At 36.9% G+C, this 27,262-nt stretch overlaps 2 protein-coding genes across 2 annotated transcripts in view; one reads left to right on the top strand and one right to left on the bottom strand.

The window, feature by feature from the left end:
* The window catches only part of LOC136558559 (GTP-binding protein 10-like), a 59,819-nt gene that overhangs the window by 19,444 nt on the left and 13,113 nt on the right, over window positions 1-27,262 (bottom strand). The window contains exons 8-22 of the mRNA XM_066553094.1: window positions 27,007-27,184; window positions 26,148-26,268; window positions 24,191-24,239; window positions 23,985-24,106; window positions 23,292-23,508; window positions 22,252-22,416; window positions 20,896-21,014; window positions 20,349-20,467; window positions 19,271-19,352; window positions 17,798-17,990; window positions 17,129-17,266; window positions 14,944-15,020; window positions 12,794-12,988; window positions 11,732-11,818; window positions 9,865-9,969 (exon numbers count right to left, since the gene is read on the bottom strand). Coding sequence (XP_066409191.1) covers window positions 9,865-9,969; window positions 11,732-11,818; window positions 12,794-12,988; window positions 14,944-15,020; window positions 17,129-17,266; window positions 17,798-17,990; window positions 19,271-19,352; window positions 20,349-20,467; window positions 20,896-21,014; window positions 22,252-22,416; window positions 23,292-23,508; window positions 23,985-24,106; window positions 24,191-24,239; window positions 26,148-26,268; window positions 27,007-27,184 — 1,967 coding nt within the window. The remainder of the gene's footprint in view (window positions 1-9,864; window positions 9,970-11,731; window positions 11,819-12,793; window positions 12,989-14,943; window positions 15,021-17,128; window positions 17,267-17,797; window positions 17,991-19,270; window positions 19,353-20,348; window positions 20,468-20,895; window positions 21,015-22,251; window positions 22,417-23,291; window positions 23,509-23,984; window positions 24,107-24,190; window positions 24,240-26,147; window positions 26,269-27,006; window positions 27,185-27,262) is intronic.
* On the top strand, window positions 345-3,873 carry FAM237B (family with sequence similarity 237 member B). Its single transcript, XM_066553106.1, has 3 exons — window positions 345-507; window positions 2,457-2,853; window positions 3,561-3,873. The coding sequence occupies exons 1-3, from the start codon at window positions 433-435 to the stop codon at window positions 3,584-3,586; spliced, it is 498 nt and encodes a 165-aa protein (XP_066409203.1). The 5' UTR covers window positions 345-432; the 3' UTR covers window positions 3,587-3,873.

Raw genomic sequence — 27,262 nt, 5'->3', positions numbered from 1 at the left:
ATTTTATCACATATTTGTTCTTTTTCATTACTTTGAACATTGTCCCTGCATGTTCTGGTGGGCAAACAGGAACATGCATGGAAACCTACGTTTATGAATGGGAGTTTATGAAATGAGAGTGTTCATGCTCCTGATTAGGATTTGCTATCCACTATGTTTTCCTCCCTCTGAGAGCCCTGTGTCCCTCCCCCTGGCTCACCCCCACCCCGAAGGCAGTGTCTCCAGGTGATGCCCCAGCCCAGGCTGGGCTGACACTGGGCGCTGCTGCAGAGAGAGGTGGGGCTGCCACAGCTCCCTCCACCCTTCCCCCGACCCGAGTTCAGCAGCTGCTGCTGCTGCTGCTCTGCCAGTGGCACAGTCGTCCCTGTGCACTGTAACCTCGGCATCCTCGGAGCATCCAGCAGCTGCCAGGGACTTGCAGCCCTCTCATGAATGCCTTTCTTTATCTCCAAGTGGCTGACTTCTCTTTTTCAAGGCTACTGTTTTCCATCTCCTCCCTCAAATACTGTAAGTAGAACTTCTGCTGTGGCTCTTTAGTTACTGCCTTTGTGAAATTCCTCTCTCTTGTACTGAATAGTGGGAGTTACTAGTTCAAAGTCTCTGAGGTTTGTTGTGGTCTCTGCTCCTGTTTGTGCTGTTCAAATGGGCCTTTAGCATTTCAGTTTTTAGCTGGATTAAAACATGAAATCAGAACAACTCAAAATGTTGGTTGTTTCCTGGCTGCCGTTTTCCTACTTTGTAGGAAATTGCCAATGTGTCCTTCCTCTGAATGCTGGTGCTAGTGAAGTGGAAATGAGAAAATAAGCATTTCCATCCCTACTTGTTTGCTGGAACCAGTTTTCTAAGAACCCAAAGAAGAAAACTAATGCATGCTGATAAGCTCTCAGGATGCTGAGGCAGGTAATCCTGCTGCCTGCTGAAATGGAGCCGACCTGGGCTTTTAGGAAGGAGCTAGGTTGAAGGGTATCTGTCTGCCTCAGTTCCTTGGGTTCTGAAGCTGAAGTAAAGCAATACATGATTAGGGACTTCAGGTGGCTGCAGCAGTGTGATTACACATTCAAACTATAAATCATCCCAGAACTCTGAGGCCACAGCAAAAAGGCCTATTTCAAGCTGTCCTGGTTCCTGACCCAGTTTGGTGTGACTGTGAACTCCATGGTGTCACCCCAACTCTGTATTCTTACAGACATTCCACATAAATGTTGTATGATCTATGGATTATTCTCTCTTTAATTGCATTACTAGGAATTGCAGAAAGGATGTCAGTGTGTTAGCACTTTGAAGAGATCACAGACTAACTTTTAATATTGATGGTGCCCACAGATATTTTGAGTGGAAGAGCACACTTGCAATTCTGGCCAAATTCCCAGTAAAATTTGCACAGCTGCCCAAAATGTTGCCTTTTTTCTGTACAAAACCTCACATCATTTTTGTAATTGTATTTTACACTCCAAATTGGAAACTGTGAGAATAAGCATGGCACCAACTACTTAAAATGGAATTGATTCAGGATACCAAAATAAGGGGCACTGTCTGAAAGTTTTGACTGACTTCTTTTTCTTCAGACTTCTTCCTCTGCTTGTCTTTTTTGTTTGATTTGTTTTCTCTTTATGTTTATTCTCCTGTTCCTCTGCACTTTATCTTGATAGAAAGGACTGATTAAAAAAAACCAAAAAACAAAATCACGTGTTTCAGTGCTGTTCTGTCTAAACTTGATTCAAGGATTTGGAATACACATCATAGGAAGACTGCATTTTTCCCAGGGGGAATCTCTGTACTGTAAAGAATACATACTCTGTAGCATTTGAAGTTCTTATTATGCCTCCTGTTTTATTGCTCTTTCCATCTCCAATTCTCCAGATACTTTCTCTGTTTTCCATATATACTAGAAATAATAATGCCAAATAATGCCAAAATCTTACCTAATTTTCTAATATAAGCCAAAAAGGAATTTTCCCTCTTCCATTCTTGGAAGCAACAGCTGCTGAATGAGTTCATAGTATGCCTACACTCACCCAGTACACTGTACAGTCTGACTTACCATTCCTTACCATCTTTCTGAGTCAGACTTTTCATGAAAGACTGGCTGTTTACAATTGTTATTTGTTTGCAGCAACTTAAAACAGCATACCACTAGGACTCTTTAAGCATCTGATATTAACCTGATTTTACTGACAATCCAAGTACAGGAAGCTAAGGGAAGAAGTGCTGGTCTCAAGTCACTTCAAACTTTTTGCTTTGGGTTTTCATATTCTAAATAGCATTACCAATTTCTAGGTGCAAACCTAGCTTCCAGCATTAGGGTTAGACTGGTATTTTTTTCATAGTTTGGAAAAAAAGTATTTTTCTGAATAAAATGATCTCTTATAAATGATCTCTTGGGGTACCCATGAGAGTTATGTGACAATGAACTATGTAATGTCAGAATCACTGTGATTTTATTCCCTTATTTTCAGGTATCTTCTTCAAGTATGGAATTTGTATGGAAACGATGGTGGTATCTTCAGCTGGGCTGTATGTTATTAGTGAATTTGGTTTATGCCAATCTAGAGTATCAAAAAGAAACCCCTCCAAGCCTGCGTGAGATTGACCATCAGTGCTGGGAGGTATCGTCCCATGGGCTGGTGGAAATGAAGAAACTCAAGGTAGCAGATACAGTCATTGCTCTCTGGGACTTCATGATGTTCCTAAAGGAATCCCCTAAGCCCAAGCACAATGATCTCTTCAATGATTTAGCCCAGAACTTCTGGGATATGTATGTAGACTGTGTGCTCTCAAGATCCCATGGAATGGGCAGAAGACAATTAACATCTCCCAAATATTCTTCCACGTACTCACACAGAACTTTAGGAGGTAACTATAGTTATAGGATATGGTACTAATATTAAACTGAACCAATGCTCCATCCTCACCCTTCATTGCTTAGAAAACTCAATATACTAATTTCTAATTTTCTGTCTTTACTTGTCAAAAGTGTTTGCATCTTTCAATGGTAGCTACTTTCACAATACATGAGATACTGGTAGTTAAGAGTATCACATGTCTATATTTAACAAAGTGTAAAAAATACTGGGTATGCATGTGGAAGTGTGTGGAAATGGATGCTGCATTCTCTGTTTATCACTGTGTGCATATAAATGACAATACATGGATAAGTAATTACAATACTGAAAGTTTCCTGGTATTAGGAGCTCAGTCTCAGCTTTGGGAAATCATTGTTCTGCAGAAGGGAAGCTCAGATCCCTGACAGTTTGAGCCCCATTTTTCCCAGTAAAACTACTGACATATAATGTGATGTCATGGTCACTGTGATCACTAAACAGTGACGGGTTCTGGTCATCATGATCGGGTTTGAGTCTGAACTGAGATCATGTAGGTGACTTTACATCTTACTAATCACTCCTAGATCTGTTGACCTCATTCCTCCTCAGCAACAGGCTTTTTTCTGATGTACCCTGTCAGATGATTCAGGTTCTTGGAATGAACATGAAGAACATTTAATCATAGCATTTATAATATATTGCTTGGACAATAACTACCTGTCTTTCATAATCTTGCAGGGTCTGCTTTCACCAATCCACTTTAGGCCAAAAGGAGAGAAAATGAAGACACTTAAACAAGGCAACATCAAATTGAAGGAGCACAAAATCACAATATGTATTGTAGATGTTTGGACAAATCCTTTGGCATGGTTCAACCCTTTTTTTTTCTCTTTTATTTTTGTATAAAGTACTTAATCACTCCTAAACTGATAAGTACATGAACCCCCACACTGTCCCTTTTGCTTTCCTGTCTTGCAATCTACTAGCTTGCCTTTTCCTCCCTCCATGTGTGAATGTGTTCTGAGTCAACACATTTGTTTTCCCACATAAACTTTAAAGTCTGGATGTGTCATATTTTTGTAGAGTCATGTATTTTCCAATAATTCTCTTTTTAAAAGTTAATTTTGATGGAAACCCAAAATATTTTTATACATTATGCAACTGAGAAAATGTGAACAAATTTATTTTATAAATTGTCTTGCACATACAATTAACCTTAAGAACTGAAAAAAAAAGAAAAAAGAAGGAAGTGAGACATTAAGCTAAAGGGAAGGATTATGCTCATTGTAATAATGTCCTGTGCAGTCTAGACTTTGTATTTTATCATTGCTTAGTCTAAGCTATGGATTAATTAAAGTATTTTTCTAAGCAGCAAGGTCTGAATAGCAGTAGCTTTCTTGCCTATTAATATGTTCTTTGATGCCACTAGTATGTGACATGCTTTACACAAGACTGCAAATAAGGTGATGCAGCCCATCCCTGTCATTGCAGCAGAGATGGGACCTGTGCACCAACTGGTTCAAAAGAGGGACAGGCTGATTCAACTGCTGCTCCCAGTGTAAACCATTGAGCATGGATAAAATAATTCAAGGAGGTTAACTGCCTCCGAAATCCAATTCTTCTGAGCATAAAAAACCCTGAGAAATCCTGACTGTTCTCTGCTTTACTCCTTGGGCAATGCAGCTTGTTCAGTCCCTGTTGTGTTTTAGACTTTTATGAGATTACAGGTGGTTTTAATTATTTTAGGAAATAGTACTCATGCTGTAAAAGCATATAAACCTTCATAAGGAACAAGAAATCCATCTCACATAATGCCTAGCTCATATATAGTTTGTAAAATATCCAACAAGTCTCACAGATTTGTAAATGTTCATTTAGGTAAATACAATATTGAACTGCATCTTCTAAAATATATCTCCTACAGTATTCTGGAGAAGGTACAAAAGCAGTGAGAGATTTTTTTGACCCATGAACATCATTTTAAGTTCCTGGCAGAAATAACATTTTTGAGCAGATGGAGTTATTACACACCCAAACACAGCAACTTCAGGAATTGATATATTATGATGAGCGGCAGGTTGAGAGCAATTATCTAACCTGCCCCAGCAGTATCCAGTTGATAAAGCTGTGTACTGCATTGCATTTACAACAGAAGCCTTAACTGGCATAAACAATATTAAAAAATGCCCATTGTTCACCCACATTGATCACCTACAGAAGTGTTAAAGTATAATAACATTTTTAAGGGATTGTTTCCTCTATTAGTGGTCTTTTAATTGAATGCCAGAGCAAGGTATCCTATGCAGTTTTAAAAGCTTTATCTTTCTTCAGGCACTAAGTCTGTTTTAGTTAGTTTTCTGTAAGACACAAAAGTGCTTAGCATCCACCATAATTGTTTCCAGAATGTTTGAACAATCAATTGCTATGGTCACCCTGTGCTGTCTGCCAAAGGGGCAGGTGATTATGAACCCCAGGTCACAGCAGCAGTGAAACAAATTCCAGGTGGACATGCTATGTGTACATCTATGAGAGCTGTGGGAAGCCACAGCTGACTGCTCCTGGCATATCAGCATGAGGAATTAACAGTGAATGGGATTATCTTTTCTTCCACCACTACCCCCTCTTTTTGCACCCCTGGGTTACAAGCAGGGATGGCAAGCCCAGCTTCTTGGGTTTTGAATGTTCCCCCCCCGCAACAGCCAAACTATGGTTCATGGCTGTCTGACAAAATCAAATGCTGTCTGTGCTGTGTGCTGCTTGTGTTAGTACTGATTTATGAAGGATAAATATAACTATTTGGGGAAATTCTGTCCCTTTCATTCTCCAGTCATTATTAATTAACATTAATGCTTAATTACCAAGAGCATTTGCAGCTGCTCATTTACAGTCAGGGTGTCTGTAGCAGAAACAATACAGTTGTGGGAGAATGCCATGGGGCTCACTTTGTGACTGATTTAAAGTTTTTGCAAAAACAAAGCTGATTACTGGTTCTTTATCCATACCTTGGCTACAGTGTATTGTTGTAGTTTTTGCTCAGAAAGTGGAAGGACTAACATGTCCTCTAAGTTTTTTTTTTTAATGGGCCTTTGCCTTGCTGCCCATTGTAATGAGTCACCTACACATTCACATATGTGCATGTAAAAAAGCAAGTAAAAACCCCTCCAAACGTCACAGTCTTTGGTCTCCTAGTAAAATATGTATAATTTAGTTTTAATTGTAAAAAGACAATAGACCACACATTCTCTAAACCAGTAATAAAGCAGCAAGGCTGCTGCAGAGCTGTCAGAGAAATATAAACATAAAAAACTGAGCAAGACTATTTGACACAGGACTTGAGTTAGAGAATCTTTATATACCTTGGCTAACCTTTCTTGTAGGCAGGCAAGAAATACAAATAGGCTAGTTTAATAAAAAAAACCTTATACAGAGAGTCTCGGGAAAATGTAATAACTAATTAGACTATAGTTAAAAATTATAAGTCAGCAAAGGGTCACCATAAAAAGTAAAATTAAATTAGCACAATTCAATTTAATTTCTCTATCTTTAAGTATTAGATAACTTTTCTACTCTACAATGTGATGACTTTCTTACTCAACAAGTGTGTAAAAGACCCGCCCATAAAAAAAATCCTTCTGATTTTTGGAAAATGCATATATAGAGATTTTTCTAAACTTCAAATATCATTTTTCATATGTATGTTTTATTTTATGTTATTACTTTCTTATGGTTCTTCTTTTTATAGAATTTAGGTAGTCAATTTTGAAACAAAGCTCTTTGGCTTTATTTTTAATGCCACTATTTCTATGTTTGTCTTGTTGTGTGAGAAACATTTTGAAGATACACTTATACACACACCCTATCCCATCCCCCTTTCATGAAGTAAAAAAAAAAAATGAGTTGGAGTATGTTTAGCTCAAATTTATTTCCTTTTTTCAAGCTGGCAGTTAAAAAAACAAAAGTTTGTGCTTTTCTCAAGATATTGGTGACAGGCAAAAAAGACAAACTAAGTGCCAGTTTGTATGTCACAGCATAAAAGCTTGCAATGTCACAGAAATTTATGCCATAGCACTGGATAGCAACCGGTTTTAAAATTAAGAGCCTCAGGGAGTCTTGTGCTATTGTATAACAGTGAATTCTGGCATTGACCAAATTAAAAAAGAAAATAGCTCAGAAATTGAGTCATCTACACAAAGGTCTGCTGCTCACCAGTTCGTGCAGGCATTCTAGAGGTGCAAAGGTGGAAGAAGATGAATTCTTTCTGGAGACAATGGGGATCAGAGCCCAACAATTATTAGATTAGTAAGATCAGTTAAAGAGCTGTGAGCAATCCAAATGGAGAAGGACATTCCAGAAGGCCTCTCCAACAGGCTGGGAGAAACTGCTGGCACAAACAAGCTCCTTAGTGAGTGTTTAGATGAAAACTTGGATGTCAGAAGTCCTGATGCTAAAAGTGGCAATTCAAGAAACAAAATGGGCTTGGACAAAAACTATGTGGGTATGGTATTCAGGAAAATGAAGAATCAAATGTGTTTATGTGAAGATTTATCACCCTGCTCAATGAGATGCTTAAACTGCAATGTATGGAATGTGTCAGGAAGAGATGGAAATTAAAACAGTGGACCTGTTGACAGTGGATATTAGCACACAAAGTCACTAAAATAACATCCCTTTGTACCATACTGTATAGGGGGCTTTATTAATAAAGCATCCCTATATTATATAATTAAGGGAAGAAAGTATTTTACTCTTTTGATGTTCTAAGCAATTTTTCAAGTCATTAAAAACAGATTTTATCTTGTATCTACACATAGGTAACTACATATTAATATACCACTCTTTGGAACAGCATCTATTTTACAGGTACCGATTTTTTCTTGACTGAGTCCAATGTTTTATCTCTTTTGATTGTTTCTGAAGGCTCTACAAACAGAGGACTTTCTACGAGCATGGTCTGTATTAGCCAGTTGCCCTTCCAGAGTTACACAGCGACCAGGTGCAACCTGAAATACAAAATAAATACATTGCTTAACTCTCATGCTAGCATTTAAAATGAGAGGAGAGTTAAATCATGAACTGCCTTCTGAAAATATTGTTCAGTTGGTGGAGATGCCCTCAGGTTTCTGAGGGCCACTAAAACTATCCTTTATACTAAATTCACAGTTTGTTTCCATCAATACAAAAGAAAGGAGAGAGTGTTTCTTCAGTGGGTGCTTTTACATGCTCTGCCTTTGAGTCTGATTTATGAATTGCAAAAAAGAAAATCAAGCTTTTATCCAATAAAAGTTTGCTGTACAATGTTATTTGGATTCATATAGGACGTCAGCCACAGTCTGTGATCTCAGAATTCCACTATAAATTATTACTTATTACTCCAAATAAGGAAAAAAAAAAAAAAAAACGAACAGGCCCTCTTTCTCTCAAAATGCAATTTCATAGAACTACTTCTCCAGGAAATCTCCAAGACTGAAAGACACATACCCTTTCCAGATTCATTACTACTCTTTATATTGAATAGGTTGGGGGTCTTTTAATAAATATCCTTGAGCAACAGCTCTGTCTTCTAATCATGACCTACTGAAAAAAAAATACAACTCCTTGCATGCATGTAGCTCACATGTTTGATTAGTTGACCCTGACTGGTTTGCAATAGCCATCTTAGCTTAATTTGCATCTCTCCCTGCTGAGGGTGTTAGGCAGATTGTTGCATTAAAAAATTTTCCAGCCATGTCCGTCATCTGTAATTCCCCTAAGCAAAGTACCCGAGGAATGTTATATGATGTTGCCGATACATTTGTTTTCTCAATACACCTATTCTGCAAAATGGACTAATCTTCTCCTTGTTTTTATCTACAGTTATTGAAATATTGATTGTAGAACCATGAAGGTATTTTCTTGTTAATTGCTCTCCCTCTAAGATATGAACATTCAGAGCTTGAGGTTCAAGCCTTTAAAATAAAATCTGACAATATATTTCTCTCCATTAACAAATTCCAGATTACTCATGCTTATATCAAAATTTTTCAGATACTTTCTGCAAAATATTGCTGTTTAACAGTCTCACTATTGTTTATGCAAGTACCTAAATAATTGTTCCAGTCCACTTCATCTTGCATTCCCAGATGTGTCCTTCCATATCTTTCTGAAGTTTAAGATAATGTGGGAAAAATCCTAGTCCAGCACTCTGAGACAATCCCCTTGCTTCCTATTAGGTTCCTTGCTTTTCCGTCACATCAAACATGAACGTCCTCTTTTCTTTTTCAATTTGCAGCCACATTATTATTCATGCCAGAGAGCCCAAAATAGGCTCAAGTCTTCCAAAAGTCTCTTACCTTCATACAAGTTTGAAAACAGCACCTCAAGTTTATTTTTTTTCATTTTTCCTCACATGTAAGAGTAACTTATAAGCAACAAAGAAACTATTCCCCTTAAATCCTCCTTAGCTGTGATGCTTACACAGAAATAATCCAGTTAGTTCAAAAACAGTTTATTGGCTAGACTGAGGATTCCCCCATGTTTTGTCAAAACTCAACATCTAAATATGCTGTTAGGTGTGAATTAGATCTTAACAAAGGCTTTTTATTTTCTCACACTTCAATTAACTGATATAAATGAGAACAAAATGGTTTCTGCAGATGCAACAAGTGGTGTATCTGCAGGCAGTCAGGGACATGGTACTGATAAAGGACACCTCAATGGATGTATCAAAGGTTGCACAGATGTACTCAACAATGAAAGGAGGAGGTCTTGACCTCAGCAAGGTTATCATGAATGGCTGTGTCACGACAGGTACATGTCACATAGCAGAGGGCCCATCTTGCCCACACTTTTTCAGAGTAATCTGCAGATCTGAATCTCATCTGGCCAAGTGCTTGTCTAAGGCTATGTCAGAATGGGAAGTGGTGATTTGCAGAAGATACAGGTTCTTTCTTATGTACTTGGAGCTTGTCAACATAAACATTACTAAAGAAAGTGTAAACAGCAGCATGTATACAGCCACTTACCTATTTGTGAAAATAAAACAGTGTTATTAAGGATTACTTACTGTTGTATGGAGTTTTGGAATATCAGTAGAATGTTCTGGTCCATTGTGAAGCTTTGCCTTAGATCTGGAAGCCTCTATTAATGTTTTCTGACGCATTTTTGCTTTCTAAAGGTAGTCAGAAAAAAAGGCAAAATTGTTTTAATCTACATTAATTGTGTCATTTGCACTCATGTGAAAATATACAAACAATGTGACAAAATAAATCCGGTTATAATTCTATTTGCCTTTAATTGTAAGTACCCTCCCCCTGTTGTTTGACTCTTTTTTGTACGTTACACCCAAAGCCAGAATAAATGGCTGTGGCACTGCAAGGGTAGGAAGGGAATCCCTGCTTGCTGTTGGGGCTGTGCTCTGTGCAATGCAGCCCTTGGTGCTGTGAGCCTTCATGGCCACAAGAGCACACTGCTGCCTCAGCTGTCACCCCACACAGGCCACACAGCCACCTCTCCAGGCAGACCCAGCTCTACTGAGGTATCTCAACACAATCTCAATACATCCCAGGTGAATGACTTCACATTTTCATTTCCTGAAATTCATGAGCTTTTGATCAGCCCATCCATCCAGCTTCTGAATAGCAACCCTATCTCCCAGCATATGGATTGCTTCCTCTAGTTCAGTGTCACAGATCTGCAGAATCACAGAATGATTTGGGTTGGAAAGGACCTTAAAGTTTATCTAGTTCCAACTCCCATGCCATGGGCAGGGACACCAGACCAGGTTGCTCAGAGCCCCATCCAACCTGGCCTTAAACAGTTCCTGGGATGAGGCATTCACACATTGAGCTTGATAAGGATGGATAGTGATTCAATATCCAAGTCACTAATGAAAATGTTAAATCAACCCTGTATTATCAACACTATAATTAACTCAGAGGACTATCACTCAAAACTGACCACTAGTTAAACTTCAATCTGATCATGGTCCTTTAGAGCCCATCAATCCAGCCAGTTTTTCCCACAGCTTGCAGTTGACCTGTATCTAATCTACTCCATGTATTCCCATTTTGACTACAAATGCTACACAGGACCATGCTAAAACCTTGCTAAAGCCAAGGGAATAAGCATCCCCTTCCTCTTTTTCCAGAACAAATAATTTTATCACAGAAGGCAACTGTGTTGGCAAGGCATGATTTGTCCTTAGTAAATTCATGACAGTCTATACCAATCTCCTTCCTCCCCATGTGCCTAAAACTGCTTCTCAGTTTAACTCAGATAAAACTAATGAGTCTGTAGTTCTCCTGTCCCTTTTTAATTTCTAATTCTAGCATACATTTTTCCACAGGCCAAGAAGATGCTTGCATAGAAAGAAAATTGTTCTCCTTTTCAAGTCCTTTGGGAAATGAAGAAAAATTAAATTTTTCTGCCAAAGCTTTTCTTTCAAGTCCAATTTCATTCATTTTCCAACTTAGTCTGGTTGCCAAACCAGTACCCTAATATTTTTGTGTTGTTTTGGGAAAGTGACAATATTGCTAGAAGAAACTCCTTTCATCATAAAATATTTCCCATCTTGAAAGATGTGTGCTGTACTAAAAAAAGAGAATGTAGAATTAGAAAAAATAAAGAAAATTAAGAACAGACTCATAGTTTCAGCAGTTTTAGAAGAAATACACATATATACACCCACTCCCCAACTGCAAGTGACAATGCTGATCCCCAATTTGTGGTTGTAGTCAGAAGAATCAAAGATTGTATAACTTTTCCAATACATCTTATGGTTACTTCTTCTATGTCTGTGTGAATATAAAATTTACTATCACTTCTACTTGAACATCCTTACAATTCATTAAGAAATGTGTTTGGAACTTCACAATTATTATAACAACATCATGATTGTAAATTTTTTGCTCCATCAGGTTTAGGTTTCTTACCTTCAATGCCTCATAGTTCGATGTCCGAGCCAAGAAATTTTCCCAAGATTTATTTATCATTTCTCTCTGTATTTGACTAGCTTGGATCTGTAATAGAAATGAGATTTACAGCATGCAACACAATGCTGGTATCAGATCTCTTCTAACATCATTGCTTGTGCCATCTGAAAAGAACATTCAGCTCCACCCCTTTGGCTACCTTAGCTCATCCCTCTCACCTGAGACTGGACAATAATGTAGTAAAGTACTTGCCCTTTAAAAACTGCATTTATGCACTGCCCTTATAAACAAAGAGGTTTTTGTGCAAACTAATTTTCCTCTTTTCCAACATGTATGTTGGATGAGGCCCAGCTCTTTGAGGAGTGCTTTCTGTATATTCTTACTCTCAAATGCTGAGTAAAAGTGATAGAATCAGTTCAGGTGACAAAAGTGCTGTCATCATAATGCAGGACAATCCCTCAAAAACACTAGCATGAGATTTCAGACAACTGGACCAAATGATCTTATTTCTCAGAAAGCAGGAGAGGGTGAGACGACAGATGAGCAAAACCACAAAATGTCTACCTTATAACCAAAGCTGGAAAATATCTATACCTTCTCATTCTCAGCATGCTGGGAAGCACAAAGCCCTACTTTCTGAAGTAATAAAGGCCTGTGAATATTCAGCAAGGGAGCTTATAACAGGGACTTGTATTTCATTTTAAGAAGCAGGTGCAGTTGTAATAAGTACTTTTTACTGTCATCTGCTACAGATGAACACGAGTGCAACTCTATGGTAAAATAATGATCATTTCTCATTACTCCATTGCTGATGCATCACTGATGATACTACTTCATTTTTTCATGTTACTCTCTAAATACTGTGGAATTTATAGAAGCTGGGAGGACTGAGGTTAACCTAATTTAATTTAAAGGTAAAATTTGGCTGCCGCGACAGATTTAAACTTTTCAAGCAGTGCTCAGGAACAGGATTCTCAACATTATATAATAAGAAAATCTGCATAAGAATGGGAAAAAAAAGCTTAGGTGGGCTTTCCTTATTTAAATACTCCTTTGTCTTACTTCCTTGTAAAATTGTTTCTCTTCCTTCATTTCCTGGTCGTGTTGTCTTCCAAGCGCTTCAGTCTGCAGACCAAGAACCATTCTTCCAGTATTTTCTGTCACCTCTAAAATAAGCTTCAAGGCTCTCTCATCTGATGTAACAGGCCTGAATTCCTCTTTTATTTCTGCAGATATTTCACTCCAAACCTCTCCAACCTGTGTGTGAAACATACACCATATTCAGTTTTTACCACATTCTTCAGTTCCAATTATTCAAAATAAAACAGAGCAACCATATCGCTCCTTATTTTTGTTTGACTTCTTAAAATTTTTATGCAAGGTTAGACTGCACTACTACTATGCCAGATTCAGTCATGATAAGCCTCCTTAAGCCTTCCCAAGACCAAACTTGATTCAAAGAGGGGCAACAAGAATGCTGATAACTACAGAAATTCTGAAGGAATAGCTTCAAGATACCAATTTACAAGAGCAAAGTGTTGAGTCCTGTTGTTGTTCTATTTTTCTAGAGTCCCATACTGCTGTTCTTATCAGATTTCTAAAGTCCATACTTCCTCGGTGTATTCTTACAGCTGCAGATCTTCACAGCACAGACTCCTTCTGCATGTTGTTCTCTCTCAGTTCAGGGCTCCTCCAAGGCTCTCCCTGACTGGCTAACCTGCCCCCTTTTATCCCAGTTATCTTCATTGGTCACAGCTGCAGCCCAGTGAAGGACATCACAGCTGCAGCCCATCAAGGGCAACCAGGACCTCCGGGGCAGAGCATCTATAGAGATATTCAATTACAGATATTCAAGTACAATACATTTCCTCTACTATATTTCCCCTTTTCTTTTACTTACAGAATCAGGTTTTACATACAATACTTCAAGTACAATACACACATATTCCCCCATGACTCAAAGGCCATGTACAACACACATAGCTCCTCGCTCAAAGGCCATACTCTTTCACAGCTCCTTGACCCAAAGGCTACATTCTTTCGCAGCTCTCAGCTGCCACATCTTCTACCAAATATCACCGCAGCTCTTGGCTGCCACAGCTCTTGGCTGTCTCATCTTCTGCTAACTATCACATCAGGGTCACTAATTGCTGTTGTTCTATTTTTCTAGAGTCCCATACTGTTGTTATCAGATTTCTAAAGTCCATACCTCCTCAGTGTGTTCTTACAGCTGCAGATCTTCACCGCACAGACTCCTTCCTCTGCACGCTGTTCTCTCTCAGTTCAGGGCTCCCTCAAGGCTCTCCCTGACTGGCTAAACCCACCCCCTTTTATCCCAGTTATCTTCATTGGTCACAGCTGCAGCCCAGTTAAGGACATCGCAGCTGCAGCCCATCAAGGACAACCAGGACCTCCCGGGGCAAAGTCTCTATACAGATATTCAGGTACAATACATTTCCTCTACTATAGAGTCCTACTTAAAATCCTAAATCGCAGACATTATTAGAGCAAACTGCAACACAAGCTATCAACAAAAGCTGGAATTATCAACCAAAGACTGAGTCTTGCTATTTCCTGAGCACTGCAAGCTCTCACAGACTTTGTTCCTAAGTATAAATTTATCATAAACTAAAGCATTGTTTGAGCAAGACAGCTCTCCAGCTCTCACAAAGCTTGTTACCCTGTGCCCTATAGGCACACCATTCTTAACTTTACACTGGATGGATGGATGGATGGATGGATGGGCACTGCACATGGGGACAAAGCAAAGTACAGAGGAAACTTTACAAAAATATGGTTTTAATGCCATTTTTAATAGTGTCCCCTTAAACTGACCTTACTGTGCAAGGACACAAGGACACAGTCCTTCCCCAATTTCTTACTCCTAGCACATTCCTGTCTTGATCTGGCAAACAGTTAAAACAATTTTTTTTTCCGAGTTATTTTAAAGTAGCATTAGTTTCTAGTCTTATTTGCTGCATGGTCACAAACATTTGTAGCAATATGAAGCAAGAAGATGGGGATTGATGCAATGCTGCAGGTGGGATTGTTTCTTTTGCTGTTGAATACTGGCTTTCAATATGTGAAATTAGAGGTGACTTGTGACATAGGGGACAGCTTATGAAGGGTTATTTGTTTGTTGTGTCCTGAGATATACTTGCTATTTTTAGGAATGCAGGTACAATAGTATTATTTGCTTGAACTATACTCACTTTAAAGTCAATATAATGTTGTATAATAGCAAGTGTAACAACGTCCTTAGCAGATAAGCCAGGTAAATTTTCAAAACCTAAAAGAATATTAATCACATCAGTATGATGAATTGATCTTAAAATATAATATTCTAAAAACCTTATTTGTCATATAAACACATGCAAAATCTTCATCATACATACACCAGTCAGTCACTTTTGATCCTGAGCATTTTTTGCTGATAAAAACCCCGTTTCTCTATAATACACTCTCTCTGTACTAAAATCTTTACTTATGAATGGCGCTGTCAGCCTTCCAATCATTTGGATGTTACACTTTTGTGGTAAGGGTTTGATTTCTATTAAAGCAGACAAACAGGTGAGTCTACTGATCACAGGTTCTAGAGCAGCAGCTCAGCACATAAAGAGTTTGCTTTAACTGTGAAGTAGCCAACAGCAAAATTATAGTAGTGCTTTGTTCCAAAGCTGTGAGAGTGTCCCTCCATCTTGTAGATTATTGTCTTCAGCATAATGCCTTGAGCATCATGACTCCATTTTTACAAAATGTTCCCAGTATGTGTAAAAGAATAAGGTAGGGAAGTATGGTTGCTGAGACTACGTTTCAATTTTTTTGCACACTGAATGATTATAGCACTTAATTAAAAAAATGTAAATATAGTCTATCAAATATCAAGTCTTTCTAGACTTCATCATATCATCTGTGTGGTAACTGGGAAAGTAGCATCTGCCTAGAGTATAATTACATCATGTTTTGAAGCTAAGAAATACTGTAAATAAAGACCATTTGGCACCACTGCTTTTCTAGATTACAGGCTGTTATGGAGCAACCCAGGAAGTTGCTGATAAAAGACTATAAAATATGTCCATATGTTATTGTCAAATTTCCTATAATTTCAGTACTTCCCAGGAGACAGTGCAATGTATATAACTAACATGGAGGATATCTGTGAATATAGAAGACAGCTGAAAGAAAATCTTTTGCCTTTTTATTTTAGTAAAGAAACCAGCTGTGATCCAACATTCAATATAATTAACACTACTAAAATTAGTAAGAGCCTGGAGCTCCTACAACAGAGGAGCAAGTAGCTATAGATTATTAGAGAAACTAAGGATGTTTTCAAACCAGCTCATTCTCTAGGTAAAGCAGAGAACTGGCAAGCAATCTCAGAACAATTACTGATTACCTTTGAACCTGCAGAGGATGGACATGAAAACAAAAATAAGCCTAAAAAATCCCCTGAAACAAATAATTAGATAATGTTTATGCAGCTAAATGTTAACAGAAAAAAAATTAATATCCAACATGAATTACTGACAACTAAGACCCACCTTTTCTCTACAGACAAAAAAAAAATCTCATGGATGTGGAAGAATTTATCACTTATCTTTAGTTCAGTCAAGGTTTTAAGACAAGGGTATAATGAGTATTCAGTGCACAAACAATGAAAAATTAAGAGGGACTACCACACTTTGAAAGAAAATACTAAAATGCAAATTTTTTTAATCTTGCTACTCTGAAAAACTATCTAAAAACACAGAATTTAATTCAGTGAGGACAAATAGAAAATTCTAACTGTAGGAATAGCCACCTGTACAACATTCTAAGTTGAATGAGCAAACAATATCATGCCACCAGGAATACAGCTACTGTTACATTTATGTCTGAATGTTTATTTACAAGATGTGTAGAGTAACATAACTCTATCTGGCTGTGAGGCTTCTGCTGCAGTACTGTGTTCAGCTTTGGTACACTACAGACCAAGAAGAATTTGATTCAATTGAAAGACTACAGAAAAAACAAGAATAACTAGAGATTATGTTAGAAAATGCAATCAATGAGTAATATCTTTCTCAGTCTAGAGAAATAAATGTAAAAGTGCAAAAATATATGAAAGAGATATTGTGTGTAGGAAAATAAATTGCAAAGAATTTCAAGCAAATTTTAGGTTTAGTCCTAAGAAAATCCTTCCTGGTGGTAGGGGCAGTAAAGTAGTGGGGAAGTCTTGAAATTCTAAAAAAGAGGGACTTAAATAATAACATAATGACCAAGCATCTATCAATTAGAGAGTACTGATGCTGAATCACAATGTTTCCTTTGACTTTGTTTTTTTTTTAATAGTAACTTTATTTATAAGTTCAGTTTAATAACAAATATGACACTAACAAGGCAACTCATTTGTCTTACCTAGCTTGCAAAATAATGAATAAATTTTTGCCCGTTTGCTCTCTGAAATTTCCATGATGGAAAAACTGGGACAGCAGGCAGGCACTGGAATGACCTTTTGCTGTTTCTGGAAGCTGGTAATAACAGGTCTCTTGGTGTCTAATATAAAAACACAAAACCAGAGAAGAAGAATGAAGTATCCTCTAAGTATGTTGCCAAACTTAGAGGAAATCCATCTTTGTGGACAGCATATAAATAATTTTGATTGTTTGGCCAAGAATTGAGCATAATCTGGGTCAGGAAATTTTAATCAGCATGACTAAAAATTTGTGAGAACAGCACTCACTTCTTTTTACAACATAGAACAAAATAAAATGCCTTTCATAGAAGAAATTAAGCAGTTTTAACTGTCTAGCATTAGAAAAGCTGGTCATTGTTCTGTTCAATACTTGGTCCATTCCCAGCTGATCTAGAAAATGCCATATAGAGGCCAGAATAAAATGAAAATAAATGAATAACTAAAATGAAATAAAAAATAAATGAAACTGAAGATATTTTATGTTTGGTAAAAATTATAGTGTAAAGTTATAAATGCTGTTATTTACTGTCATCAGAATTCAGACTACAAGAGCAAAGAATGTCATTATTTTACTGGACTGCTCACAGTTCCACATGCATCACAAAACTTACCAACAATCTTTCCATATTGATCACGTTTGACTCCCAAATCCATCTCCTCCTGTCTCCATAACTGTACTAGAACGTTAGCTGCTGTCTGATCTCTCTTCCCTCGCCAGATACTCATGTGCAAAACGGTTTTAGGGTTGTCAGAAAATTCAACCAAGACTCCAAGAATTATATTGGACAGGTTGTTGTCCTTTACCTTTATCAAGGATAAAGTAAAGAAAGTTTTAAACTGTTCAAAACACATTGATGCCTTCTTTCTGAGAAATTGTGTACTATGTAATCAAGTAACTGCAAGCCTTTAATCACTAGTATTTGCACAAAATTAGCATATAAGCTTGTACATCCTTAAAGTTTCTGTCATTCTGCTATGCAAAGTTCCATAAATCAAGGAACATGAGGACAGGAGCATATAAGATGCATTCCTGTGTGCACAATCAATCACACGGTAGGTTTTGTGGACATGGCCCCAGGATCATATGCTGAAGAATACACTGCTACCAAGGTTTATTGTTGTAAGAAACAACTCTGAAGGCAAAGGGTGAGCAGTACCTCACATCACACCTTCTGTTTTGTGGCCAGATCTTCTGGCAGCAGCTGAGAGGAGGCAAGGGCTTCAAACTGAGAAAGGGTCAGTTTAGATTAAATATTGGGGAAAAAATTCCTTCCTTTGAGGCTGATGAGGGACTGGAACAGCTTGCCCACAGAAGCTGTGTATATCCCAACCCTGAAGGCTGGATAGGACAGGCTGGAGGTGGCTTTGAGCAACGTGATCTAGTGGAAGGTGGCCCTGCCCATGGCCAGGGGAGTTGGAGCTGGGTGATGTTTAAGGTCCCTTCCAACCCAGGCCATTCTATGGTTCTGTTATTGTGAGGGTCTGCAGCCTTGCACTGCAAGAACATCAGGGGCTGACAGCACAACCAGTGTGAATGAGGAGTGAATGACCCAAGGAAGGTGCATTTTTATTTCCTAAGAGTAGAGATGTCTGTGCCAGCTCCATGTCCAAGATCCACAGAACTAGCTATACACACAAGATATATGTACAAGGTAACTTCAAACATAAAAACTGCTAAAGCCATCAAGTGGTCTTACTAATTTCAATATGAAGAACTGAAATGCTTTTCTAAAGAGAGATGTCATCCAAACTGAGAGCAAAGTTTGGGTTTTCTTTTCAAAAATAGTATAATTTTGTTAAATTAAGAACTCCCTCTGTCAAATACGTATTAAAAAAAAGAAAAAAAGATACAGGGAAAACCTATACAATAATTTCTGAGCAGATATCTGGCTATCTCTCAGGCAGTTAAATATACTTGGGGGTTTTTTGTTTGTGTTGGTTTTTGTTTGGTTTTTTTTTTGTTTTGTTTGGTTGGGTTTTTTGTATCATACCAGTCTTAGGAGATACTGCAACAAAAATAACAAAATTTGCCATGTTGTTTTCCTACTTGTTCATTCTACAAAACCAGTAATAAAAATACCTACTGCCAACAAATCCAGAAGGAGAAAAACGCCCTGCTTCTCAATAAAAGATTCCTCTGCAATGCAACATCCAATGACACAGGACCTTCAACAGAAATAATATCCCTTATGTAGAAAAACTTTTATGATTCTGAACATTCTACAATCATCAGATTTATTTTACTGAATTTCATACCATTTGGTATGCAATATTCAGGGAGCAGAAAAATGTTTCATGTGCCTTTCATTTACACCTATAACTAAATATACCCTGCTTGACTGCTCTTTCTTCTCCTGCAGGTGGCACACCTTCCTTGAAGCAGCCTGACAAATTTGGCAGGCTCTGAATGAATTGGAATATGTATTTGAACTGAAACTAACTCAGTAAATGAGTTTAAAATTTAACCAGGTTATGTCCCTAATCTGGTTTATTGTAGGGCTGGCTGCATGAATATTTCTGCCAGCAAAAACAAGGGGGTGAGTCAAGCAATACATTTTTGGCAACTGTTTGCTTGTCCCAGCTTAAAATGATCAGAAAGCCAGCATTCATGTTGCTGTTGCTTCTTTATTTCCTCTGCTATGGTCATTAACAGAGAAACTAGAGATCTCCTGTATCAGTATTTTTTCCCAGCAAATATATTTGATTTTTAATGTATTTATCAACCTCTGCCTTAAAACAAGTAAAGTTTTTATTTTCCTCCTATGTACTGGCAATTTTTAAAATATTTCTAGCCCAATATAGCCAGTTTACAGACAATTCTTGTGTTTACATAGTTTTCGCTAATATTGGTCTATTCTTGCCTCTGAAGTTATTTACAGACTCTAACAATATGCCTCTCTTAGAAAGTCTTGAGTAACTCTGCATGTCAGGAGGTCACTCTGTGTGGGGAGTAAGGTTGTCACACTGAATCCATATTTAGAAAATCTTACATGCAGTGTATTCCATTTCTTTTGCATCATTTTTAATTAAATTTTATGAAGAATTTTTATACATTATAAACAGAAGAAAGGCCTACATATGCAGAGAAAGGTCATAGCATTGCAGAAAAAATACAACACTTGACATTTTTCCAAGTTACTGCTGCTAAAATACTTCACTAACCACAAGCAGTCCAGTGCACTGAGGAGGAGACAATTGTGGCCTATTCCACTACATAACCTTGTCGGATCCATCTTAAAGTATGAGATGAGAATACCAATTCCTTCACAGCTGAATAGTTCCTGTTGAAATGTTAATTAAAACAATGTTTCTTAAGCCATATTTACTAAATTTAAACATGTAAGAAAATACAATGGAAAATGGGAAATGTAAATATTTATATTGCAATAAATTTGGTCCACTTGTTAGAGCAGGAGGTAGACATAGGAAAAAAGATTTTCAGTTTTTCCAAAGTTCAAATTCATTTCTTAACACACTTTCATATATCAATTAAAAAATGATATAAATTAATAATCAAATAGGTTCAACACTTGCTAGTGGATTTCTGACTGTTTTTATATTTTAGCTGGGTCAAGAAACATGACTCATTAACAATGAACTACAATTGACACCTGCTTTTCAATTAAAACACAAAAAAGTAGTCTCCTTTATAAGAAAATATAATATGTTTTGACACTTTCTGCACAGTAAAAGGTAGAAAGATACATACCTTTTTGTCGTTATCATCTTCACAGAGAACAGACAAAATAAAGAATACGTCAGCTTGGATTTCCAGTAGAGCAATACTTTCTTTTTCTTTAGATATGTCTGCTGCATACTTTAGGATGTCTGTAAATGGATATATTTTATATATATGAATGCCCCTATACACATGTCAAAATTCTATTACAGCTGCTGCTTTTTACAAAACTCAGATTTATATGAAAGGATTTTTAAAGTAAGTTCAGTTTTATCTCCTGCATTTCAGTAATAGCTTCCACAAGTGGTGCACTCTGATGCTGCAGCTTCATGGTCTCTACTCTTGGTGACAGAGTTAACGACAGCAGCTTGCACTGACTTCTCCCTTGTTCAGACTCTGTGCTGCCCCTTAGATTGTGCCAGTGTAAGGAATTCAGGGAACTGATATGAATTAAAGAACTCTTAGAAAAAGACAACAAACTGGCTGCTTCACCCACAGCTTCACAAATGTTTGAACTGACAGTGGAAATGTGGGAAAGAAATGAAATTTCTCATTGCTGAGAAAGTCAGCCTTGGAACCACTATGTGGAAGAAGGGCATTCATACACAAAATTCCCCTAGAGTAAAAGTTACTTGATTCTGATATGTAAGGTATAGTAATAATTTTTATTTCACTAAAAGCTGTAGGTGTCCACAGAGTTTTCACTGGAGTTGAACTGAGGTTATAAAATAATTAATTTCTAGGCTTTTTATTAGAACACAGTCTTTGAATTCCAAAGGATCTTTCTTGTTTTGTTTCCTTCAGAGTACTGAAAACTTTCTGATATTGTAAGAAAAGAACTTAAACCAGCTTGTTTTGGAACTTAAAACCAAATTTAACAGTAGGTATGTGTTACTGAACAAGAAGTGCTCTAAAATTGCAGGAGCAGTGACTAAGCAGTTTTATTCTGCTTTTTTTCTTCATGCTGTTCAAATAAAGGTACCTTGTTATTATTTTTATTCTATGCTAAAGAGGAGTTGTGGAAAGCAACACCCTGATAGACCGAGGTGGAAAAATACTCATGGGCTGGAATTTCTGGGGACTGCCACAACGAAAACAAGATCTACCAAATGCAGTAACATAAAGTGAGAAGGGGCAGCTTTTGCTCTGAAATTAAACATCTAGACTTTTAAAACTGGCTGTTTTGCTTAACTCATTCAATGTATAGTGAAATGAAAAAAAAAATTAACATCAAATCAGTTACATATTGGATGAATTGGTTGAGGATTTTTAGTTTTTCAGCTGTTGAAGGACACACTAAAAACACAGCACACAAAAACACATGAACATTCTCAGTGTCAACAGAAATGTACTAATTAAAGAACAGCAATACAAATTGTGCTTTACCCAGTAGCTGGCTAATTGCTCCCTGGTCACACAAATTTTTGCTCACAACATCATCATAAAGGGCCACAACAGATCTCAGAGCTCGGAGGCTGTAGCGCATTTGCGCGAGTTTGGTGCCACGACCACCTGTTCCATGGAAACTGTTACCTCGACCAAAGAAAGGATCTGTGGAGCAATCACAACCAATACTGGTTTTGGCACACAATCTATGTTCAGAATAACGTGCTCAGGAAAAATAAAAACAAAACAAAACAAACCCCAAAAAACCCAAAACACAACAACAACCCCCAAACCCTACTGAAGTTAGAAATTATTCTTGTTTAAAACCATGTAGTAAATAAGCCTTTTTGTTTAGAACTATACTTTTTACATGCATAATAAAGGTAACATTTTGGTGAACATTTACAATTACTACACATTTTTTACCCTTACTAGGTTCATGAGCAGTTTTACAAACTCAAAATATGTTATGTTTGGTATGACATTTAATATCCACCTTTTGATCTCCATTCAACCCAATTAAAAATTTCTTAGGAAATTTCTTAGGAAAGCTAGGAAGACATACCAATTTTATGATGAAAAATATCTATCCTTAGAAATCTGGGCAGTAAAACTGAGTGCACTTAGTTCTATTTCTGCTTAGCCCACACTCTTATCTGATGCCCAGAAAACCAGCTGTAGTCTGGAACCTGTCTCACCATGTACGACACTGAGTTAACATGTCCTGTCTCATGGCAGGAATTCCTGCTTGGACTTCTTGCCACAAGGGAAGGACCTGGCTCACTTAAAACACAGACAGTAGAGGTGTTTGTCTGAAGGAATATCAATATAATGGTACACCGGGAGAGGGGCACCAGCTCATCCTTTAGTAGGAAAAAGAGGTTGGTTGTTTTTTGGAAACATATGCTTCCTAGGTGGCCTATGAAAAAGAATCATTCTGACATCATGAGTTTTACATTTTCCTTTCCTGTCAAAGAAAGTAGGTTCAGCTGAACTGTTTTGAGGTTACCTGTGTGTGAAAGCCATGAGTACCCACTGACCTTGGCCTATACACCATTCTAGAAACACGAGGAGAAGAGTATTCGCTTGGCAGGACAAATATTTGTCTACTAACATAGGAGCCACTGAAGCTAAAACAGCAAGTGCATGAAGCTGTAATTCTTCATATTGGGCAGCAGACCAGTCAGGAAATCCAGACCTTTGATTTTGTTTTACATAATAAAGCAAAGCTGGGATCACATGATTTTCACTGAGGAGCTGCAGAGTCCAGACAAAGAAAAAGAGAGACAGTTTACAGGTTTCACATGCAAAGAAGAAAAATCTAAAGGGTGAGTCAACTTCATCTGTCCTACAATAACAAAATTAATTTTTAATTGAGAAAATATGTCATGAACAGTACAAGTACAGGCAAACTCTTTTTATATTCTGTAGCTTTCCCAGAGATTGTGGTTTGCTAAATTTTATTATATTCTTCAGGTGTATTTCAACAATGCTCTGCAATCACTTGTCAGCAATTTCCCTAGCATGGTTTAAGTTTGTAACTTTCTAAAATAGAAATTGTATCCTACTTATCAACAGCACGGCTTGGTCTGAAGCTGTGTATTAATTCTTGATTTGGAGAACAGAGAATTTCAGTGTACTGTACTATGGTAGATGGAGAGATAAGTAATATTCTCGTGATTCTTTTCCCTTTTTAAAAAAAAAATTATTATTTCTGTTCTGTTACAACTTACCTGTGCAGCAGATGGGTCTTTAGATAAGATTCCTATTATATTAAATAGTAACTTCTTCATCTCAAAATCTTCGTAGGAGTAGGTAAGTTTAAAACCTTTTACCAAAGGATTGGGAAGTTTAACTATGATGGAAATGGTAGATAAGTTACAAAAACATCATAATTAAAAGTAAATATTGTGTAATTATGCACTATGGAATCTCTTACCTTCAGTACACGTTGCAAGTACTATTAAGATCTTTGCAAATCCACTTTCCTAATAGGCATTCAAAAAACACACATTAATTAAATTGCAGTGAAATTAAGACTTATGATTTACTTTTGGCTTGATTTTTTCTTCAGAACACAGAATTTAATGTATCTTATGGCAGAATAAACAGAATTTTATCAACAAATTGAACAACCATTTGGACATTATACAACAATAACTAACTGCAGTCCTAAGGGTACAATTAGTTAAACCCATGTTTCATTCAGTACAAGTCTGAACTTCTGTGGGTAAGTCCCAAACATTTGTATTCACTACTATAACCTAACACAAAAAAATTCTCAGTGCTTTTAGAGCCGTTTTTTAAAATGCATTTGGTCATGTTTTACATCAGGATCATCAGTACATATGAAAACTGCATGTATGGGCAAGAAGAATTTACCAATACCACATATGAAAAGCTCAGAAATAAAATCTTGGAAATCACAGCTCCTAGAGAGCTTACAGAAGGACAATAATGTCTAATATAACTACGGATAGGACCAAAGCCAGGAGGTGTCTATGCAGCACATTAGAGGCAAAGGAGAGTTGTTTCTGAGGTAAGCAATTAGCAAACAGGTTTTTTTCTAACACAAAGATAATAATATCATTATGAACTTTACATAAATTTCACAGTTTGCTTGTGATGAGAAAACTTTTCCTTTTCAAAGGTTCAGACTCCTGTGCTGATTTGTGAGCTATATAAAATATAAGACTAACTTTTCTGAAGCTGCTTGGATAGTATATTAAGAAGAAAAGGGAACATTCTGAAGCACATTGCTATAGTTTTATCTATAAGGCAGAATTAAATAGTAATGTTAATGTTTTTTCCACCTTATATTTATACCTTGTAAAATCTCTAGGCAGGCTGAGAGTAAAAAACATAAATTAAGTTGTTTTAATATTTTCTTTGCATAGAAACAATTTTTCTTCCTTTTAGTATAAGGAATTAAAAATACATAGCTGGTTTACTTACTTTGTAGGAATAAAATGCCCTGTTTCTACAGCCAGATAAACAAATTGAATGTTTTAGATATTCAATATGTTGCTGCAATTGTATAACAGATACTTCAGATTAGTTGGTGTTAAATTAAAAGCTTGAATGAAAAGTCTGTAATCTTCATTTAGTAATACAGCCAACTGGTAAACTTCTCTTCAACAGGAAAGTAATATATTCCTGAACAGCCAATTAATCCACAGGGATCTGATTGCTTAATTATTCAGTATGTATGTCCCAACTTCATTTGAAGCTGTAAATCTCAAATGTAAAACAAGAGACTAAAGCAATATTAACATCTATATAAAGTTAATTTCTCTGCAAGTTTCTCATAAAAATTCTGGAATATTACAAAAGAATGAGTCATCTACATTTCAGGCAAGTCATGGTAGTGCATTGTGTGACGTAGTCTTTGAAAGAATTTATGTGCCTCTTATTAACTGGACCTAATTATTTTCTCAGAATCTTAGAGCTCCTGAGCTGATTTCTGCACACCCTTCTTGTTCCCAGTTATGAGGCACACATTGGATTTGGGTCATCTGAATATAGCCTACATCTTCAAACAAAAAATGAGATTTAGTGCAAAACTCTTTTTAGGAGAATGGCATATTCAAGAATCCATACAAGAATACAAGAATTAACATTAAATTCTGCACATAGATACTGTTAATGTGATTTCCTAAGAATTAAATACAGTTGATAGTATTCTGGACTAATTACCTACAGATTTTAAGTCTCTTTGAGGTAAAGACAACTACAGAAAGAAAAAAATGTTTTCTTGCTCAGCAAATCCAAGTAAGAAAAAAAAGCACTGGAGACACAGGAGAAATAAATGTTAGAATCCAAATGGGGAAGAATACCAAGCTTATAAAAGCAAAGAAGAAGCCACTAGTGTCTGGAATACAACTCTAAATACTTACAATCATAGGTACTGCAGAGCTTTCAGATAGTAAGGTGGCAATCACCAAGAGGTCATTCCGTAGCTGATGATCACAGTGCCGGAAGCCACAGGCGAGCTCTACAAATGCTTCTTTCAAAGCACTTAAAAGAAAAAGAAATGCATTTTACCTTTTCCTTTGATATTCTAATGCTGGATAGCTCTACATATATGAATCCTCATTCAGCATCATACTTTTCAAAGCCTTAGGGTTTAACTACAAGAGAAATCGCTTAAAACTTTATTATGAGTGGATTCCTTTGGGTACCACTAGACATCCTATTTATTCATAGATGCAAGATGCATATAGTAAAAATTGCATCTTCCACTGTGTTATAACTAATTAATATAAAGACACAGTATTTACTAAATGTGGAACTGGACATTGCTGAATGACTATTGAGAAGGAATAGTCTAATCTTAAATAGTTAAAACAGTCTAACTCACTAAGGAAGAACCTGTTATTTACCCAGCAGAGGATCTAGAAATAAACCTTGTATATCATGGCATAGAAATTCCTTGTAATTTTGTAACATCAGCACTTCAATAGTGAAGGAATACTGGCCTGTTATGCCTAATGTGGGAGCTTCAAAATGATGCACTTAACTCTTCTATTGTACAAAGCAATAGATAGAGCTATTCCTCCTGCACTATGCAGAAGAGCACCTTGTTCTTGCCCTGTAACAGCAACTACTATCTTAATACTGAAATCTTAATGAGGATGTCATCAGAGATCCATTTGCATTTCTCTCAGTTAACTTCAAACAAAATGCTACACAACAGAATGATCCAGATGTCTCCACAATGACAAAATTAATTCATTAAATGCTCCCTGTACTTACTGTACACATTCCAAGCTTCTGAGCTGATTAACAGCTGCTTCTTTTGAGGCTTTTTCTAGCAGGTTCCATAGGATATCTGAGGAACGGAATAGCAGCTGTCCTGAGGGATCAGCACCATTTAGACACAAACAAAGCCTTCTGGCTGCTTGGACCTTCACCATTTGTTCACAACTTTCTCCTGAAATTATGTAAATCAGACTAATTAATTCTCCATAGGTCAGTAATAGTTTCAGGCATGGTCAGAGAACAAATGATT

The sequence above is a fragment of the Molothrus aeneus genome, chromosome 1 (genome assembly GCF_037042795.1).
Source record: "Molothrus aeneus isolate 106 chromosome 1, BPBGC_Maene_1.0, whole genome shotgun sequence".
NCBI classification, from domain to species: Eukaryota; Metazoa; Chordata; class Aves; order Passeriformes; family Icteridae; genus Molothrus; species Molothrus aeneus.
The sequence above is the reverse complement of the archived record's forward strand: the minus strand, read 5'-3'. Positions and strand labels throughout refer to the sequence as shown.

What these genes read in the sequence shown, in the direction of transcription:
- FAM237B (XM_066553106.1), top strand. Translation starts at nt 433, where the DNA reads ATGCCTTTCTTTATCTCCAAGTGGCTGACTTCTCTTTTTCAAGGCTAC. An exon ending in CATCTCCTCCCTCAAATACT is followed by an intron (nt 508 to 2,456) that starts GTAAGTAGAACT and finishes CCTTATTTTCAG; the next exon opens with GTATCTTCTTCAAGTATGGA. An exon ending in CTCACACAGAACTTTAGGAG is followed by an intron (nt 2,854 to 3,560) that starts GTAACTATAGTT and finishes ATAATCTTGCAG; the next exon opens with GGTCTGCTTTCACCAATCCA.